This window comes from Balaenoptera borealis (assembly GCF_965194805.1).
Source record: "Balaenoptera borealis genome assembly, chromosome: 2".
NCBI classification, from domain to species: Eukaryota; Metazoa; Chordata; class Mammalia; order Artiodactyla; family Balaenopteridae; genus Balaenoptera; species Balaenoptera borealis.
This window is the reverse complement of record NC_138867.1, coordinates 164,388,385-164,408,996: the sequence shown is the minus strand read 5'-3', so window position 1 is coordinate 164,408,996 and position 20,612 is coordinate 164,388,385. Positions and strand designations below refer to the sequence as shown.

Here is a 20,612-nt window from a genome sequence, read left to right as displayed (position 1 = left end):
TGACCAGGAACATTCCTTGACAAAGTGGAAAGTTGGACTGGATGACTTTGTTGGCTTTCTGTTATTAGATGTCAGTTATTAATGCTAATAACCAAGGTTTAGGGTATGTGCAGTGGAGTCAAACCTTACACAGGGTGTAGGTTCACAAAGTTAGTAAGGTAAAAACATCTCATATAGTCAAAATTACTTTTGATGATCGCTTAGGTAACCCAGGTAAAAATGATGGATTGAATATACACATCTAGTTTTGTTCCCTCCTAAAATGCCACTAATACTACAGTAAATCATTTTTTAAAAAATCCACAAAGAAGGGGAGAAAAGGAGGGCAGATAATAACAGTAAAAATCTGGAAGCTGGAAGGAAAATGAAGTATATTCACAAAACAATATTCTATAGTAGTGGAAATGAATATGCTACAGTGGATAAGTATGGACAAATCTTAGTACTTTATAATAGTAAGTGAAATATAAAAGTACCAATTGATTACATACAGCATGATACTCTTTTATATACAGCTAAAAGGAACTAAAATAAAAATATATACTTTACAGGAACACATATAGATGCAATAAAACTGTATAAAAAGGAAAGGAACATGATGAACATTCAGGATGCCAATTACTTTGGGTGCAAGAAGGTGCAAAAAGTGGGTGATGGAGGATGGATGTAGGTAATTGTCAAGGTCCTAGCCTTTGATTTAAGGGGTGGGGTAAGAGATGCTGATTACAAAATTCAAAGTAACCAATTAACTAAGTAAATAAGGCAAATGTCATGTTTAGATGATGTTTAATCTAAGTCTATGACTTTGGCAAAGGGATAAATTTTAACTGACTTGGCAGAATTGAGAAAGCTGAATCCTAAGCCAGCAGTAGAGAAGAGCAATCCTATTTAATCCTATTTACCAAAAAATGGAAAAAAAAATCTTCAATAAGTGCTGCAAATGGCAGTATGAGGTTTCGATGAAGTTAGGGTAAAAGCAGGTAAATTAAAATAAATATGATGGCTTGTAATCTGTTTAAGAAACTTTTAGATCTTCTCCCCCAATGCTGAAGACTACAGGTTAACTTTGTGGAGAGGTAAAACAGAGGGTCTCTGGACTGGGATACCAGGCACAGCTGGGAGGCAAAGGCTGATAAAGCAAAAACAGGGGCTCTAAGTGAACCTATGCATGCTCAGTGCAGAGATCCTTGCCACCTTCCCAGGTCTTCCAAAAACCTGGCATCCTGGTCTTTATCCTTCATGTAGGAAATCTGAAGTATTTTCTGGAAAACTCATCCAGCCCAAGAGGAAAGACCTAAAGACATTGATGAGGTATTTCCTAAGAAACGGGCAGCCAGTTCCACTGACAGGGAAACTCAGAAATGACAAGTCCTCACCTGTACTCAGAGCTTCCAAGAGCTTTTGAGTCACCCTTAAACGTGGATAGATTACAAAAGTTTACCAGACATCTATGGACATATTCTAACATGAGACATAAACACCAAAAAGCCAAACCAACCCTCCTTTCTCCTCAAAAAAGCAACTTGGAGAAAACAGACATTATACAGGGAATTAACAAAAACAAAAGTTATCATTAGTATAATCAAAGATATGAAAAGATATGGATCCATGAAAGAAAAAGACAAAAACAGAATACTATTTATTATTTTCAAAAAGGAACATTTAAAGAAAAAGAGCTCTTGGAAATTAAAAACATGATAACAGGAATGAAAATTCTATTTTCCAAGAATGAAGGATATGAAATGGCCCAATGAATGCCCAGCATACTGGATGAATATAGATCTAAAACAAGTATATTGGGCAAAAAGAGGATTCTGTAAACAGCTAGAGAAAAAAATCAAGGCACACACAAAGAATCAGTAATCAAAGTAGCTTATGGCTTCTTCACAGCAATTCTGGAAGCTAGAAGACAATGGAAGATTTCCTTTAATGTTCTGTAGAAAAGATATTTCTAACCTAAATATCTATACTCACTTATCAATCAACGTGTGGGAAGATAAAGATATTTTCAGACATACAAGATCTCAAAAATTTTACTTCCCACATACCTTTCTAAGAAGCTACTGGAGACTGATCTATCAAAAACATGGGAGTAAACCAAGAAAGAGAAGATATGAAACAGAGATCCAACACTGGAAACAGGTGAAGGGAATTTTCACATTTATGATAAAGACTGGAAAAGAGGACAACCAATCCAGATTGAAGGAGGTCAAAACGTTCCACCACAGACCTTCAAGAAGAAGAACTTCATAAGACTAACCCAGTGTGAATAAACATCTTGATGGGATATTTAAATCAAACGGCAGAGAATCTGGGGTTGACTTCTGACATGCACAAACAATACAAGGAAACTAAAAATGAGGCAGTTATTAACTCTAAGGAAAACAAAAAAGGTATGAGTGAAAGAAAAAGTAATCACAGTTTAGTACTTGGCTCAGCTCTGACTAGCACACATAGTTATAGTGATGGAAACATTGGATACTGATCTAAACAAAATTATGATATAATTCTATTAATGGCATGGGGGCTGGGAAGTGTGTGTGTGTGTGTGTGTGTGAGAGAGAGAGAGAGAGAGAGAGAGGGGAGGTAGAGAGGAAAAAGAGCTAACTCATCTTTCATGTGGAGAGTTAATAGATAATAGCTAACAATGAAAAATCAACAATTAGCAACACAAGCAGTTTATTTAGCCATAAAGAGGTAAAAATCCAAAGAATCACTTAAATAAAAGAGTTGAAAGTAGTTACCCCTTGGGAAAGGAAAATGTGAGTGAGGGGATCTGGGGACTAGTGTATTTCTTAAATCGTGTAGAACTAGATTACTCTTTGTATGCACAGTTAAAAAAAGAAAAGAAAATCCCTTAAGGGGTCATATGGAGACTGACTTACCATCACTTTCGTTTTAAAAACTTATCTTTGAGGTATAACTTATATAAAATAAATTGCACACTGGTTTTTTTTTTGATGAATTTTTTTTATTTTAAGAAGGAAATGGAAAATTTTATTTGAGCTAAGCTGAGGATTATAATCCAGGAATAGCCTCTCAGAAAGCTCTGACAACTGTCCCACCCGTTACAGGTCAAAGCACAGTTATATACTGTTTGATGAGTTTTGATAAATACATGCACACATCCATGTAACCACAACCTCAATCTAATAACCATCTCTTATTGAATCAAATACAGCTGGTTTCCCCAGCTGTAACTGATCAGCTGGAACTGATTTTTTTCATTGATAAAGCACAAAATAGAGTATGTGGCTTGCATTTAGAGGTTACCAATGCCTATCTTTAAACCCAAGAGTATAGTGTTGGGTATAGTGAGAGGCTCACACAATGAAAGTGAGTGACTTGTCACTGGATTGAGTTGGGTTCATGTCTCCCATTTCCCAATCCAATGCCTAAGCTCACAAAGCAGAATGGTCAGGAGAGTTGCTCTCACTATTTAAATTGTTATTTTTCAATTTTAAACCCAACTATGCTATCCTGTGCTCTCTGTAGTTTCTCTACTTACTGATTTTCTACCCCCTATAATCATTAACATTTAAACTTTATGTAAAATGCCACATCTAGGGAAATGGATATAAGCATGCAAACTAAGGGAGAAAAAGCTGACTGTTACTTAGAACATAATGAAACGTCCCCCGTTTTTAATTAAAGGAGCTATAATAGTCAATATCCCACACTGGCCTGTGAAAACTATTCTTAACAAATATGCAAGAACATATGAGAATGTAAATGTGAGTGAAAAAAATCTAATGATGCTCTGAAAAAAGGAATGCTGGTGAGAACCGTTTCCAAAAGAAGCAAAGCTGTAGTTCCAGGATGAAAATTCTAGCCTGAGATCCCTACCCTACAAACCACATTTCCCCCTGTTGGTATATGGATATGGTAGTTCCCCACTCTGAAGCTTCCAGAAGCTTTGGCCCTGATCCTACAAAAAAAGAACACGTGCTTGCTACCTTACTGTACCTTATTGTCAGCCACGTGACCTATTATCATAATAGACTTTTCAGAAAGTAGTAGTGACAAATGAGATTTATCTTGAGTTACTCACGGGGATGGAAATAAATTTAGGTTTATAAAAGCTGTGAAAAATTTTACACAAGTCAAGTTTTTCCCCTAGATCTCACAAGGCCGTCTGAACAATACTGAAATAGGCTAAAGGAAGTCTGATGGTCTTCGGAAAAAAACCACACAAGTTATGGCATCTGACACACAGTTGGTACAGAGAGGTTTTCTTCTAGGACTGTTTATAGTTGTAATAACTACCCCTGTTATACTATCTAGCTACTAGAAAATCTCATCCACCTGATGTTCTCCGGACTTGAGTAGCTGCCCACTTACAGCCCCTCCCTCTTGTCATCCCAGGGCTCAGATGGCTGGTTACCTGACATTGTGGGGTTGCTTGTCACAGGATAGCACAGTGCTTGCAATAGATTGCTGCAGGTGCTGTCGCTGCTTCCTCAGGATCTGTTGGAAATCATCTTCCAGGGTCTGTACTACATAACGTAGAAAAAGGACTCGCCCGGGCAGATTTTGTCCCTGGGGGAGAAAAAATGAGGAGTAAGTATTTCCTCTCAATCTCTTGGATGACACTGAGCACTGGGCTCTCATAAATACTAAGTTAAGGGAAGGCCCATGAGTCAACGAGTGTGTATCTAAAAGAGAGGTTTCTGGGAAAGAGCAAGCAGTCTAGGTCATTATAAAAGAGGGCAAATAGGGCAATCCTAGAGTTCTTTCACTGAACCTAACTATCAGTCTCAGGATAAACCCTAAACTGTGGATATCCGAACAGAGAGACAGAAAAATGACTCTGCCAAGCTACTAGATCAAGCAACCATGATGTCTATCTCACTGCTATACTTCTAGTAAGATGAGCTGATGTATATCCTTATTGTGAAAGCAAGTCTGAGCTGGGTTTTCTGTTACAGGTGAAATGATCCTAACTGTTGAAGCCTAACTGATGCAGGTAAAGAGCATGGGCTTTGGTGGTGCACAGACCTTATTTATTTGTTTGTTTGAAACTCAGCTCCATCCCTTATTTAACTTACCCCTCTGAGTCTCAGTGTCCTTGTGATTTATGTGGTGATAACTCTAACCTTACCAAAGCCAGCGTAAGTGCCTGTCACACAGCAGGCAGGCATGCACAATTCGTTGGTTTCCCTTTACTGACAAGGAAAGACTTACTTCTGGCCTTGTGTTATTTGTTTTGTAAATGCCTTATAGTTTTTTTGTCCCTCATTTCCTGCATTATTGTCTTTAGTTGATTTTTTCATAGTGAAATGTTTACATTCCTTTCTCATTTCCTTTTGTGTACATTCTATAGCTATTGTCTTTGTGGTTACCATGGGGATTACATTTAACATTCTAAAATTATAATACTTTGAATTTATACCAGCTTAACTTCAATAACACACAAAAACTCTGCTCCTTTACAGCTCTGTTCCCACCCCTTTTAGTTGTTGAAGTCACAAAACTATATCTTCATATATTGTGTGCCCCAAAATAAACTAATAATTCTTTTAAATGCATTAATCTTTTAAATTATGTAGAAAACAAAACGTGGAGTTACAAAGTTACAATAATACTAGCTTTTAGATTAATACTTTAAAAATGTATTAGTTACTTAATACATTATAGAAAACCAATGTGGAGTTACAAACCATTGTTACAATAATAGCTTTTATAACTGCCCATGTATTTATCTTTATTGATATCTTTACTACTTCATATGGCTTCAAGTTACTGTTTAGTGTTTCATTTTACCCTGCAGGACTCCCTTTAGCATTTCTTGATGAGCAGGGTTAGTAGTAAATGAACTCCCTCAGCTTTGTTTATCTGGGAATGTGTTTATTTCTCCCTCATTTTTTTTTTTAAACAACTTTATTGGAGTATAATTGTTTTACAATGGTGTGTTAGTTTCTGCTGTATAACAAAGTGAATCAGCTATACGTATACTTACATCCTCATATCCCCTCCCTCTTGCGTCTCCCTCCCACCCTCCCTATCCCACCCCTCTAGGTGGACATAAAGCACCGAGCTGATCTCCCTGTGCTATGCGGCTGCTTCCCACTAGCTAGCTATTTTACATTTGGTAGTGTATATATGTCCATGCCACTCTGTCACTTCATCCCAGCTTACCCTTCCCCCTCCCCATGTCCTCAAGTCCATTCTCTACGTCTGCGTCTTTATTCCTGTCCTGCCCCTAGGTTCTTCAGAAACATTTTTTTTTTAGATTCCATATATATGTGTTAGCATACGGTATTTGTTTTTCTCTTTCTGACTTACTTCACTCTATATGACAGTCTCTAGGTCCATCCACCTCACTACAAATAACTCAATTTCATTTTTCTATGGGTAAGTAATATTCCATTGTATATATGTGCCAGATCTTCTTTAACCATTCATCTATTGATGGACACTTAGGTTGCTTCCATGTCCTGGCGATTGTAAATAGAGCTGCAATGAACATTGTGGTACATGATTCTTTTTGAATTATGGTTTTCTCAGGGTATACGCCCAGTAGTTTCTCCCTCATTTCTGAAGGACAGTTTTGCTGGATACAGGAATCTTGGTTGACTTTTATTCTTTAGCACTTTGAATATATCGTCCCACTAACTTCTGGCCTCCAGTTTCTAATGAGAAATCTCTGATAATCTTATTGAGGATCTTGTATTGATGTGTCACTTCTCTCCTGCTGCTTGCCCTCATTTTTGAAGGAAAGTTTTGTCAGATATAGTATTCTTGGTTGACAGTTCTTTTCTTTTAGAACTTTGAATACATCATCCCATTGCCTTCTGACCTGCAAGGTTTCTCTGAGAATCTGCCGAGAGTCTTATACAAACTCACTTGTATGTGATAATTCACTTTTTTCTTGCTGCCTTCAAGAAAATGTCTTTCAAAGAAAAAGTCTTTAACTTTTGACAGTTTGATTATAATGTGCCTTGGTGTGGGGTCTCTTTGGTTTATTCTCACTGGAGCTTTCTTGAATTTGTATGTCCATTTCTTTCCTCAGACTTGGAAAGTTTTTGGTTATTATTTCTTCAAATAAGCTCTTTGTCCCTTTCTCTCTTCCCTTTCTGGGACTTCCCTAATATGTATATGGTCCATTTAATGGTGTCCCATAGTCCCTTAGGTGCTCATCAATTTTCTTCATTCTGTTTTCTTTTTGCTCCTCTTTCTCAGTGATTTCAAATGACCTTTCTTCATGTTCATTGATTTTTTTTCTCCTGCCTGACCAAGACTGTTGTTGAACTCCTCTAGTGAAGTTTTCAATTCAGTTACTGTATTTTTCAGCTCCAGAATATGTTTGATTATTTTCTACAGTTTTTTAAAATTTAATATTCCCATTTTGTTCATGCATTATTTTCTTGCTTCATTTTGTTGTCTATCTGTGTTCTCTTTTAGCTCCTTGAGCATCTTTAAGATAGCTTAAAAAATTTTTTGTCAGTACGTTGAGAGATTTGTGTTTCTTTAGGGTCAGTTTCTGGAGCTTTATTTCATTCTTTTGATTGGGCCGCATTTCCCTGTCTCTTTGTATGCCTTGTAATCTTCTTTTGAGATTTAAACGTTTGAAAAAAAAACACCTTTCCCAGTCTTTATCCATTGAGTCCATGCATGGCAAGACCTTCACCAATCAGCTTGGCTAAAGGTTCTGAGACCTCTCAGACCTTTACTGGAGATGTATTTTCTCTGAGCTTGTGTGTGTGCTTTTATCTGCCTTAATTTCCCAAGTGGCTTGCCACTACTTCTTCTTGAAAGCCCACAGTCTCTTGCTCCCCCAGTACCTGTTTGTGGAACTGCATACTCTCTGCAGCTCTAAAACGCTGCAGTGCTCACATTTCTTTTCAGCCATAAAACTAAACCACTGTTCTCAACAGTGCTCTGAGTCAGGTAAGACAGAAACGATCTTCCTAACAAGCTAGAACACTGGACTCAACGTCCACTCTTCTGTTTCCATCCCAAGGGAGGAGCCAGGGTATGGGAGATTTCCTCCTAGTTGCACTGTGCTATGCTGGGTAGAGGGAGGGGCACGGACACACAAAATACCACAAACTTTCCTACTCCTTTCAATGGAGTCCCTTCTTGGTTATGCATTGGCCTGAGTACAACTTCTCAATTGGTCTCTAGAGTTTTCACAAAGGTATTCTGGTCCATATATTGTTGTTAACTTGGTGTCTCCATTGGGGAACAAGGGCCTGGAGCTTCCTTGTCTACAATCTTGGTGGTGTTTTCCAAATCATGCTTTCTTAAAGCCCTGTGTTTTTTTGCTCCAGTCTGGAGTGATTGCTCTCTAGGTCTACTATTTGCAGTAATCTCAGGACTTCTCTTTCTTACTCTTCTGGATTAGATCTAGTGTTCCCTGGATCCTGTATCTCCCCCTTCTTTGATTATTCCCCTATTCTTTGTATGTATATCTTCAAGTAACCTATGAAATGGGGTGTGTGGATAGTTTTTCAAGTTTGTACATGTCTGGAAATGTCTTTATTCTACCCTCACAGTTGACTAATAGTTTGGCTGAGTATAGAGTTCTAAGTTGACAATAATTTGTTCCATCCAAGTGCTTTTGGGTTAGCAGACAGAAAGCTGGCAATTAAGTTTAGGGACCCCTAAAGGTCAGAATGCAGACTTTTTTTTGGAGCACCAACTCTACACTAGCTGCCTTCATTTATGACAGATGGTTCATTCAATTTCTTTTAGACAATGAATCTTCTGATTTTTTGCCTGAAAGGTAGGTAACCTGGCAACTGAGCTTTCTGTACTCAAAAATAGAGAGATTGCCAGTTCCATCTACAAGCTTTCAACAGACTTACAGCTCATATCCTACTCCAACCTTCTTATATATTGTGTTTCTGAGTCTAAAACTTCTCTGCCCTAAAGGGCAGATTTCCTCCCTCTTTGGCTACAGACCTTCCTCATGTATTCTAGCCTGTAGCTTTCTCAGCCTAGCTTCATCAGTTATCACTCTTACATTTCCTTTAGCTCTTCCAATCTTCATTCAAATCTATTGTCTTTCCCCTTATTTTCAGTGCCTTAGGTTTATACTTTTCTCTATTTATTTACTGTTATTTTAAATGGAATCTGAAAAAGGAGAGGGATAAGTGAATGTATTCAATCTTGAATTGGAAGACAGCACATACCATTTCAATAGGAATGTTTTGGTCGGGATTGGGGGGAGTAAAAGAAAGGAATAATGGCAAAGACTTTACTACCAGATTTACAGTCACTTTTATTTCTAGTTAAAACTTCCTCTGCAAAAGATTTATGCTTGCAATTGCTATGTTACCTCTTCCTCCATGACATAAGTGAGCAGCTTCCAGTCCCACTCCACCATCTTGGCATTAGCTGGATGTAGCCTGAAAGTAAAGTGACATCAATTAGAATTCTGGAGAGTTTAGTGGAAGAAGGGATGGGATCTCGAAGATGATAGAAGCAAGAAGCCTCCTCTTATCCTCAGTGCTCTTGCCCACCCTTTGATACAATACCATGTCATCTGAGGGTAGTGGAACTTCATTTTTTTTGGCTACCCAATATCCACTTGTCTTTTGGGAAGCATTAGTACCCCAATTTTGCCTTGAAGAAATCAACTCTTTATTATTGTTAGCCCACTGGCTTTACCCAATAGGACCCTGGGATGAGGTCTGCAAAGCACGTTAATCTTGTTATTCTATTCCTCAGTTCACAATGATTGGCTCAAAGATGGACTCATGTCTTATGTTATGCCAATTAAAACCTATAAGACTCAATTTCAGAACTCTGTGTGATTGTAAAGGAAGTGGACCTTCTCTTGTACTAAGAGTGTTGTAAAAGCTAGAGGTTGAGAAGGCTACCATGTGAAGCCTAAAAACAGCAAAGTAGAGCTGAAAAATGGATCCTGGTAACCATTTTTGAATGAATTAAGTCACATCTTATTCCTAGGTTTCTAGTAACATGAGTCATTAAATTCTCTTTTACCAGCTGTTAAAGCCAGTTTGGATTGAGTTTCCTGTCACTTGCAATCCAAATAATACTAATATACTAAGTCACCCTCTCTATGGTTAGATGGATAAATCTTAGGCAAGAGAAAGTTGTGCCCTGAGTCCGGGTTCCCCAGAAGATTTGCCAAAAGCTAAGGTTCATACTGTTGAATTTTCATGAGAAGCATGTAGGCCTCCTTTAGAACATCCACAGTCTCAGAGCCACTGAGCAGGATTTTCTGGATGATGTGAGCCACAATTTCTCTGGGTGGGTAATGCTGGGGTGACACAAAGTCCATCAAAAACTGCACAGTCCCCAGGGGAAAGTTCTCTTCAATGGTGTTTGTTACCATCCTTAGTCTTCGATGAGGGATAGGTTCTAATTTTTGACCTTTGTTCTGCAGAGATAAAAAGAAATAAATTAGGGTGGGTTTCTATAGACATAAAAGCAAGAGGTTGAAGACAGGGAAGTTTTCCATGCATTTGAAATATTCATAATTTAAAAAATTGAGACTGGAAAGCCTTATCTAAAAAATTTCTAATGACATGGGAAAATGCTTATATTAAGTTAACAAATAAGAATACAAAGTTCTGGGCTTCCCTGGTGGTGCAGTGGTTGAGAATCTGCCTGCCAATGCAGGGGACATGGGTTTGAGCCCTGGTCTTGGGAGATCCCACACGCCGCGGAGCAACTGGGCCCATGAGCCACAACTACTGAGCCTGCACATCTGGAGCCCGTGCTCCGCAAAAAGAGAGGCCGCGATAGGACAGGCCCGTGCACCACGATGAAGAGTGGCCCCCACTCGCCACAACTAGAGAAAGCCCTCACACAGAAATGAAGACCCAACACAGCGAATAAATAAATAAATAATTTTAAAAAAAGAATACAAAGTTCTACATGTAACATGATTTCATCTGTGTTAAAATATAGCATTAGAAAGGAAAGTACAAAAGATTTAAGAGCTAGCCTAAGTTGAGTTTGGAATAAGGGTGATAAGATATTTAGGGGTAGCTATGATACTATATCAGATACTGAAACAAAGAGATGAATTAAGATGATTTAAATATGTTTTATTGTTAGAAGAAGAACTCCATTTTGTTGATTTTTTTTTGAGTCAACAGTAAATATTAAGTTGCTTCACCCCCCACCCCAACCCCCAAACAGTATGTATATAAAGAATGAGAGAGAATGTATGAAAAGTGGTTTTCTATTATCTGGGTGGTGAAATGATGGATGATTTTTCCTCTATATGTTCTTTTGTATTTTTCAATTTTTCTGTATTAGACACATCATCAGAAGAAAAACAAACATTAAAAAGTCTGATATAATAACAACAATAATTATAATAATAAGTTTTAACATTTAACTTATCCTCACTTAATTCTCTCAACAACTCTAAGAAATACATGTTATTATTATTCCTATTTTATAGATAAGGAAACTGAGATTTAGAGTGAGAATTTTTCATGCAATAGATGGCAGAAGCTGGTTTCATACAGCGGTATAACTCCATAGCTACCATCTAAACTCAAACTCTCTATAAACAACAAAACCAACAATAATAAATATATTATTGTTAAAACCCCCAATTATTAAAAAATTTAAAGTGTCTACACATAAAAAGGCAACTAAGAAGGAAATACACCCAATTATTAACGTTAATAAATGCTGACTGATGGCATCATGGGTAATTATTTCTTAAACAAGCATTATTTTTAAAATCTGAGAATAAGTATTAATTTTAAAACACAAGCCAAACAAAGTTTGATAGTTTATGTATAACAGAAAAACAGTGATGGCTGGAATTGCCGTCTGGGGAGAGGGCAGTTAGCTTTCTGGAAGAGAGAAGTCCAGTTAGCTTTCTTATGTCTCAGGACACCTGAGGGTAACCCCTGATCTTGCTGATAACTCAGAGGAGTTAAGGCTAATGGCTGGTTAGTGGCAGCATGGACACTGGCTAAGAAGTTCTTGGGAGAATTTACTGTATAGCACAGGGAATTATATTCAATATGCTGTAAAAACCTATAATGGAATATAACCTGAAAAAAATAACGGAATCACTTTGTTATATACCTGAAACTAACATAATATTGTAAATCAACTATATTTTAATAATATAGTTATATATTATTAAATATATATTTAATATAATAAATATATTTATTGGCTATAAATGGTTATAATAAGTATTATTATAGCCATCCTAGTGGATACAAAGTGGTATCCCATTGTGATTCTGATTTGCAGTTCCCTAATGACTAACGATACAGAAAATCTTTGGAGAAATGTCTATTCAAATCCTTTGCCCATTACTAATATACTACTGTAAATCAACTATACTTCAATAAAAAAAATAATGTACTGACCAAAAACCCCAATGAATTAGAATAGAATAGAAAATAAAGTGCATCACACTAAAAAAAAGTTCTGGGGGGAGAATGACTTAGTGAAGAAGTACTTATAAAAAGCCCAAAAGTAATCAAAAGAGACAGAAAAGATTTACAGATGTATTCTAGATGGCTGAGATTCTTTGAGAAGGTAAGAAATAAAGATGAAGAAGAAAAAGCCACTCTGTGTAGCCTAATTGCCACCTTGTAATCTGAGCTATGTGTACACATAAGGTGGACCTGTATCTACTGATGGCTTCTTTGGTTGTGTAGCACCTACAAAGCACACAGCCTTGACTAGGTAAACAAACTTTCTCAAGTCCCCCAGGTGCTCAATAATGGAATGATGTATCGCCAATAGGAGGCAAACCCACAGGAAAAAAGAGAACGAGCTAGTGTTGGGGAGAGTCATTCAGAAGGAGGAGACATAAAACCTACTAGAAGATAGAACAATTAAAACGAGAGAAAAAAATTCACTCTCCAAGGGCAAATCAATGTGAATGTCTGACACCCACTAAGCTGGATTACGGATTGCTCCAACAGGAGAACGCACCTTTTGAATTCTTGAACAACTTCAAGCCAGTCTTAATGTTGGGAACGTGGTTAGGTATAATGAAAAAAAGCTTCATGTTATGGGACTTAGCCACAATTTTTTTTTCTTACACATCTAGTTTAGTTCTTAGAGATCAATGAAGACTAATGGGAAGTAGCATTCCTGTTAAAATCTTAAAATTGAGCTGGAGAGGGTGTGGAGAAAAGGGAACCCTCCTACACTGTTGGTAGGAATGCAAACTGGTGCTGCCACTATGGAAAACAGTATGGAGGTTCCTCAAAAAATGAAAAATAGAGCTACCATATGTCCAGCAATCCCACTCCTGGGCATATATCTGGAAAAAGATGAAAACTCTAATTTAAAAAGATACAGGCACTCCAATGTTCATAGTAGCACTATTTACAATAGCCAAGACATGGAAACAACCCAAGTGCCCATCAACAGATGATTGGTTTAAGAAGATGTGGTACACACACACACACACACACACACACACACACACACACACACACACAGTGGAATATTACTCAGCTATAAAAAAGAATGAAATAATGCCATTTGCAGCAACATGGATGGACCTAGAGAATATCATACTAAGTGAAGTAAGTCAGACAGAGAAAGACAGATATTATATAATATCAGTTATATGTGGAATCCAAAAAAATAATACCAATGAATCTATCTACAAAACAGAAACAGACTCGCAGACATAGAAAACAAACTTATGGGTACCAAAGGGGAAAGGGAGGTGGGGAAGGACAAGTTAGAAGTATGGGATTAACAGACACAAACTGCTATACATACAATAGATCAGCAACAAGGATCTACTGTCTAGCACAGGGAACAATATTCAATATCTTGTAATGATGTGTAATGGAAAATAATCTGAACAAGTATATAACTGAATCACTTTGCTGTATACCTGAAACTAAAACAATATTGTAAATCAACTTCAATAAAAAAAAAATCTTGGACTTCCCTGGTGGCACAGTGGTTGGTAATCCGCCTGCCAATGCAGGGGACATGGGTTCGAGCCCTGGTCCGGGAGGATCCCACGTGCCACGGAGCAACTAAGCCCGTGTGCCACAACCACTGAGCCTGTGCTCTAGAGCCTGGGAGCCACAACTACTGAGTCCACGTGCCACAACTACTGAAGCCCGCAGGCCTAGAGCCCGTGCTCCGCAACAAGAGAAGCCACCGCAATGAGAAGCCCGCGCACCGCAGCCAAGAGTAGCCCCCCTTCGCTGCAGCTAGAGGAAGCCTGCGCACAGCAATGAAGACCCAACACAGCCAAAAATCAATAAATTAAAAAACAAAATCTTAAAATTGAATTTCCTCCCCCAAAGTTAGAGAGTAACAATTTGGAGGTACCAAAGTGTCATGAGTATTATTATCTCTGTGATATGGAAGCTGTAATGAGGGCATCAGGAATTGAGGAAGGAAAGGCAGAGAAATTGAGAAGTATTTGATGAAGGCCTATGATGAGCCAGACACCCCAACAGGCACTTTACATATTATCTCCTTTAATGATACTGTGAGGTATGTTCTTATCTCCATTTTATAGATAGGTAAAGTGACTTCTTCAGTGCCAGATTTTAAGTGTGGGGCTGAATTTGAACCCAGATCTGATTCTACACTGAATGGTTCCACAGTGGGAGAAAGATAAAAATGTCTTAGCTCAGCTGGGCCTGTCCTCTCATGCATGGACTCCTGGTAGCATACTAACGTCATGCTAGGCCTATACAAAGGACACCTGATCCCCAGGGGAAGACATGTTAGCTCACCTCTCTTGTGTCTTTATCTGGTATTAGTGTCTGGAAGAAGAGGTGATGCACCGGAGGTCGTAAGAAGTACTTCAGTCTATGCAGGCATGGTCTGTTGTACAACCCACCTTGTGGTGTTCGTGCTTGCACCTGGGTAGATCCGGGGTTGACAGGCTCTGACAATGATATCTTTTTTCTGGCTGGAGTTTCTGTGACAGAGAGCCAAGGAACTTTCTCTAAGGAAGTTTCAAACTGTGGAGACTGTGGGCTGGGAGAGCAGCTTGGAGAGGATGGAGCTGAGACATCCATAGGGGTGTCATGGTTCTGTACATCATTTTGCGGAGAGTCAGGCCTAAGTTTTGGTAAATGAGGCAAGTCTCCAAGTGTGTGTGGCATGTCTTCTGGCAAGCATGACATGTCCCCAGGTGAATGTAGCACATCTCCTGATAAGTGTGGGACTTCTCCAGGTGAATGTGGTACACTTCCTGGTGACGGTGGAGTGTCTCTTGGTGACTGTGGTACATTGGCTGGTGACTGTGACACATCTGCTGGTGACTGTAGGACATCTACTGGTGACTGTGGCACATCTCTTGGTGACTGGGGCACGTCTCCTGATGACTGTGGCCTGTCTCCTGATGATTGTAGCATATCTCCTGGTGACTGTGGCATGTCTCCCAGGGACTGTGGCATGTTTTGCAGGTGTGCCACATCTTGTGGATATGTTATGTTTTGAGGTGGGCCTGGTACATCTTGAGGTAGGCCCAGTGAGTCTTGAGGTGGACACAGTGAGTCTTGAGGTGGGCTTTGTGAGTGTTGAAGTTGCCATGATGAGTCTTGAGGTGGACTTGGCATATTCTGCTGAGTGCATGGCACATTCTGAGGGCATGGCACATCTTGAGGAGGGCATGGCCCTTCTTGAGGCAGGTGAGGCAAAGTTTGTAGTTGGCACTGCATGGTTTGTGATGGGCATGACAAGGCTCGCGGTGGGCATGAAGAGGCTCGTGGTGGACATGATGAGGCTCGCAGTGGGCATGGCAAGGTTCTCAGTGGGCATGGCAAGGCTTGTGGAGGGCAAAGCACATCTTGCTGTGGGCATGGCAAGGGTGCCCTTTGATTGCTACGGCTACCATTATTGCTTGTTGCGGGGAGGGAGTGAATATCTGAAGATAGCTGTAGGCTTGCCAAGAAGCCGAGGTCACCTTTGAATATGGTTGAGCTACAATTCGGCTCTCCTGGATAAACAGAGTCCCCACTGATGGACGTAGGGGGTTGGGGACCTTCAAATGCAGTTTCTTCCAAAAGGTCCAAATCCACAGGATCACTGTTAATGATTCTCCATGCTGCAGGCCGAGAGCTTCTGTCTACCCGCCCTTCCATCACCTCTTTGCTGGAGAGGCTGGCACATGCTTGAAGACTGGCTGGCTCTTTCTGGGAAGGAGCAACAGGTTCTAGAGTCAAGTCAAGAGTGGCAATAGGCCTATTTTCTTCCTCAGATCCTGTTAGGTCAATCACACAGAGTCCATTGCGATCCTTTGCCCTTGGTCTGGTTTCTCTAGTTAAGTCAATGAAGTCCTGTTGAAAGATTGTGAGAAGATAAGAGGTCAAGTACGGGTCTTAGCTTTATCTAAGAGGACTTAAAGTTTAGCTTTTAAGGATAAACCATTTTACCTTTTCACTTCACTGACAATTTATATATCTTATATAACATAAGCGTTAGTTTATTTCCTTTGGCCAAAATTTTCCTCTGTCAAAGCTTCCAATTTCTACACCTTCTTAAACTATCCAAATGCCACAAGCACATAACAGAGGACACAGGGGGAAATGTTTTATGATCCAAGGTGGACAGGGGAGTAGTAGAGAAGATTTCAACCTTAAGTCAAAGTAAAAAGCAACCTTTGTTTGGAAAAGCAAATACACAAGATAACCTACAACAGAAGCTAAAGAAGGGAAACTAATATAAGAGAATCTACTTTGTGCTAAGAATGTATTGAGTGCTTTCACACATCTTTAATTTTCACAATGACCCTGTCAGGAAGGCATTATCATCTCTATTATACAGATGGGGAAACTAAAGTTCAGAGGGGTTAGGTTATTTACCTATGGATTATATAGCTATGTAGCAGAGACAGACATTCAAACCCAGGCCTGTTTCCTTCTTTCCCTGTTAGGGCCTAGGAATGTACAACTTCATTCAATGTATAATCAGCCTATAGTCAGATATGGAGGATAATACACTAAGGGTTATAAAACTAACCATTGTAAGTCTGAGCCTAAATTAATTACAAAAAACCTCCTATATTCACCCCCATTCCTTGGCAAAATGATTAGGTAGTTCACAAAGCCTGATGATGCCAGCCAGAGGTACTGTAAACAACCTCTGTGTCATGAGCCAGGAACAATATTGCTCTGCCTTCCAGGTGTCTCCTCACTTGGTTGGGTACCAGTGCCACTGATATGTCGGGTGCTAATTGCTGGGCTAGCAATGCTCTTGCTGCTACTACAGCTACCGTGCTATTTCTTTTAATAGATGTGATGGTCACCACTGGCACCAAAGCAGGACACAGGATTCTGGGTGGGTCAAGTGAGAAGCTGGCATGCATCTCATCTTGGAATAGGGATTGCTTGGTGAAACCTAATGCCTCATTCCTAAGAAGCAGCCATATAGTATCACTGCCTGTCTACTGCTAGCTGAACTCAACATAAATAGCTGCAAAGGTCTGAATTCAACTCCTATTCCACCACCAACTCCTAAAATGCAACATTACCATGTCTCTCACTTAAAACCCACCATATGAGCTACAGAATAAAGGGCAAATGCTTTAGTAAGACTCATAAAGCCCTTCATAATTCAGCTTCTTCTTGATTACTCTTCCTCCTCGTGTGCGCAAATCACACAGAACTACTTCAGATCCCCAAATGTGCCATGTTTTCTCAAGTATTTCTATCTTTATGTTTGTTTATGTTCTTTCTTTGGTCTGGAGTGATTATTATCCCTTTGATTGTTTGGAAGTTTCTTGTCTTTCAAGACTCAGCACAGATATCACTGTATGCGAAAATTCTTCCAGATCACTTCTTGTCCCAAGTTAAATTATTAGTTTTCTCCCTTATATCCCCAATTCATCTGTACAAACCAAAAAGGTTTATCCCAAAGAATTTGATGTTTTTAAATGATATTGAAAATGGAAATAATTTTTTGTCATTTTCCAATTATTCATTGCTAGTATATAGAAATGCTGTTGATTTATGTATGTATATTATCCCTGTATCCTCTGACCTTGCTAAATTCACTTACTAGTTCAAGTAACTTTTTTTGTAGATTCCTTAGGGTTTTCCATATAAGAAATCATTTCTGCAAATAGAGGAGTTTTACTTCTTCCTTTTCAATCTGCATGACTTTTATTTCTTTTTCTTAACTATTGCAATGGCTAAGGCATCCAGTATAATTCTCAACAGAAGTGATGAAAGCAGACATCTGAGACTTTCATCATTAAGTATAACGTTAGCTGTGTTGTTTTCATAGATGCCCCATATCACGTTGAGAAAGTTCCCTTCTTCTCCTTGTTTTCTCAGAGTTTTAAAGAAAATATTTATTTATTTATTTATTTTGGCCGCACCGGGTATTAGTTGCAACACGCAGGATCTTTGTTGTGGCACATTAAGTTGTGGCATGCGGGCTTCTTACTTGCAGCATGCATGTGGGATCTAGTTCCCTGACCAGGGATCGAACCTGGGCCTCTTGCATTGGGAGCATGGAGCCTTACCCAGTGGACCACCAGGGAAGTCCCGTTTTCTGAGAGTTTTAATTGGAAATGGTTGTTAAATTTAGTCAAATGATTTTTCTGCCCCTGTTGAGATATTCTATGATTTTCCTTTGTACTATTAATATCAAAAATTATATTCATTGATTTTCTAATGTTAAATTAATCCTATGGAAAACTCCACTGGTTATGATGTATTATATTTTTTCTATATTGTTTGTTTTAATATATCAATATTTTGTTAAGAATTTTTGCATATTTATGAGGGATATTAGTTTGTAGTTTTCTATTCTTGTAATTTCTTCTACTGATTTTGCTATCAGAATAAAATTGGCCTCATAAAATGATTGGGAGCTATTCCCACCCCCTCTATTTAGGTTGTGTTGGATTGGTACCATATCTTTCTTCAATGTTTATAGAAATCACCAGTGAAGTTATCTGGGCCTGAAATTTGCTTTGTAGGTAAAATTTAGTAGACATAAGGCTATTTACATTTTCTACTTCTTCTTGTGTTAGTTCTGTGACTTATGGAATTTGTTATTAAAATTATTAGCATAAAGCTGTTCACAACAGTCCTTTATTATCTTTTTAATTCTATACCCTGTATAGATTTATCCCCAATTTTCTTTTTTTATTCCCAGTATTGGTAATTTGTATCCTTTGCATTTTCTCCCCTGATCAGCCTAGCTAGAAGTTTATCAATTTTACTGATCTTTCCAAAGGACTGGCTTTTTCATCCATTCCCTTTATTTCTATTGTTATCATTATTATTTCCTTCCTTCTATTTACTGTGGATTTAATTTGCCCTTCTTTTTCTAGCTTCTTAATGTGGAAGCTGATACCTTGATTTTCAAAATCTTTCTTTTCTAACATTAGCATTTAAAGCTAAAAATTTCCCTGTAAGTACTGCTTTAGCTTCATCCCACAATTTTTAATACACAGTCACTTTATTATCATGTAGTTCAAGCTTACCTTCACCATGGTCAGAAAACAAACCCTGTAAGATTTCAATCCTTTGAAATACACTGAGACTTATTTTATGTCCTAACACATGGCCTACTTGCTGAACGTTCCTTGTACACTTGAAAAAATGTGCATTCTGCAGTTGTTGGATATAAATGCCAATTAGGTCATGGTTGCTGATAGTAGCTTTTAGATCTTTCATTTTCTTCACCTTTGAGGGGATGCAGTTGTGCTATCAAGTACTGAGAGAAGTGTATTAAAGTGTCCAGGGGAGAGATCTTCAAGATGGCAGAGGAGTAAGATGTGGAGCTCATCTTCCTCCCCATAAATACATCAGAAATACATCTACATGTGGAACAACTCATACAGAACACCTACTGAATGCTGGCAGAAGGCCTCAGACTTCCCAAAAGGCAAGAAACTCCCCACGTACCTGGGTAGGGCAAAAGAAAAAAGAAAAAAACAGAGACAAAAGAATAGGGATGGGACCTGCACCTCTGGGAGGAAGGAGGAAAAGTTTCCACATACTAGGAAGACCCCTCACTGGCAGAGACGGGGGGTGGGCGAGGGGTAAGCTTCGGAGCCACAGAGGAGAGTGCAGCAACAGGGGTGCAGAGGGCAAAGTGGAGAGATTCCCACACAGAGTATTGGTGCCGACCAGCACTCACCAGCCTGAGAGGCTTGTCTGCTCACCCGCCAGGACGGGTGGGGACTGGGAGCAGAGGCTCCGGCATAGGATGTCAGATCCCAGGGAGAGGACTGGGGTTGGCTGCATGAACACAGCCTGAAGGGGGCTAGTGTGCCACAGCTAGCAGGGAGGGAGTCTGGGAAAAAGTCTGGAACTGCCTAAGAGGCAAGAGACCATTGTTTCAGGGTGCACGAGGAGAGGGGATTCAGAGCACCACCTAAATGAGTTCCAGAGATAGGCGCAAGCCGCGGCTATCAGGGTGGACACCAGAGATGGTTATGAAATGAAAAGGCGGCTGCTGCAGCCACCAAGAAGCCTGTGTGCAAGCACAGATCATTATCCACACCTCCCCTCCAGGGAGCCTGTGCAACCCGCCACTGCCAGGGTCCTGTGATCCAGGGACAACTTCCCCAGGAGAACACAAGGCATGCCTCAGGCTGTTGCAACGTTACGCAGCCTCTGCCACTGCAGGCTCGCCCCGCATTCAGTACCCCTCCCTCCCCTGGGCCTGAGTGAGCCAGAGGCCCCTAATCAGCTGCTCCTTTA

The 20,612-nt window shown here is 39.4% G+C and overlaps 1 protein-coding gene across 2 annotated transcripts in view; it reads right to left on the bottom strand.

The window, feature by feature from the left end:
• SIMC1 (SUMO interacting motifs containing 1) overlaps positions 1-20,612 on the bottom strand; it is a 95,046-nt gene that overhangs the window by 28,747 nt on the left and 45,687 nt on the right. For both annotated transcript variants that reach the window (XM_082379909.1, XM_082379910.1), the window contains 4 exons: positions 14,679-16,229; positions 10,119-10,351; positions 9,284-9,353; positions 4,385-4,539 (listed from right to left, as the gene is read on the bottom strand). In XM_082379909.1, coding sequence (XP_082236035.1) covers positions 4,385-4,539; positions 9,284-9,353; positions 10,119-10,351; positions 14,679-16,229 — 2,009 coding nt within the window. The remainder of the gene's footprint in view (positions 1-4,384; positions 4,540-9,283; positions 9,354-10,118; positions 10,352-14,678; positions 16,230-20,612) is intronic.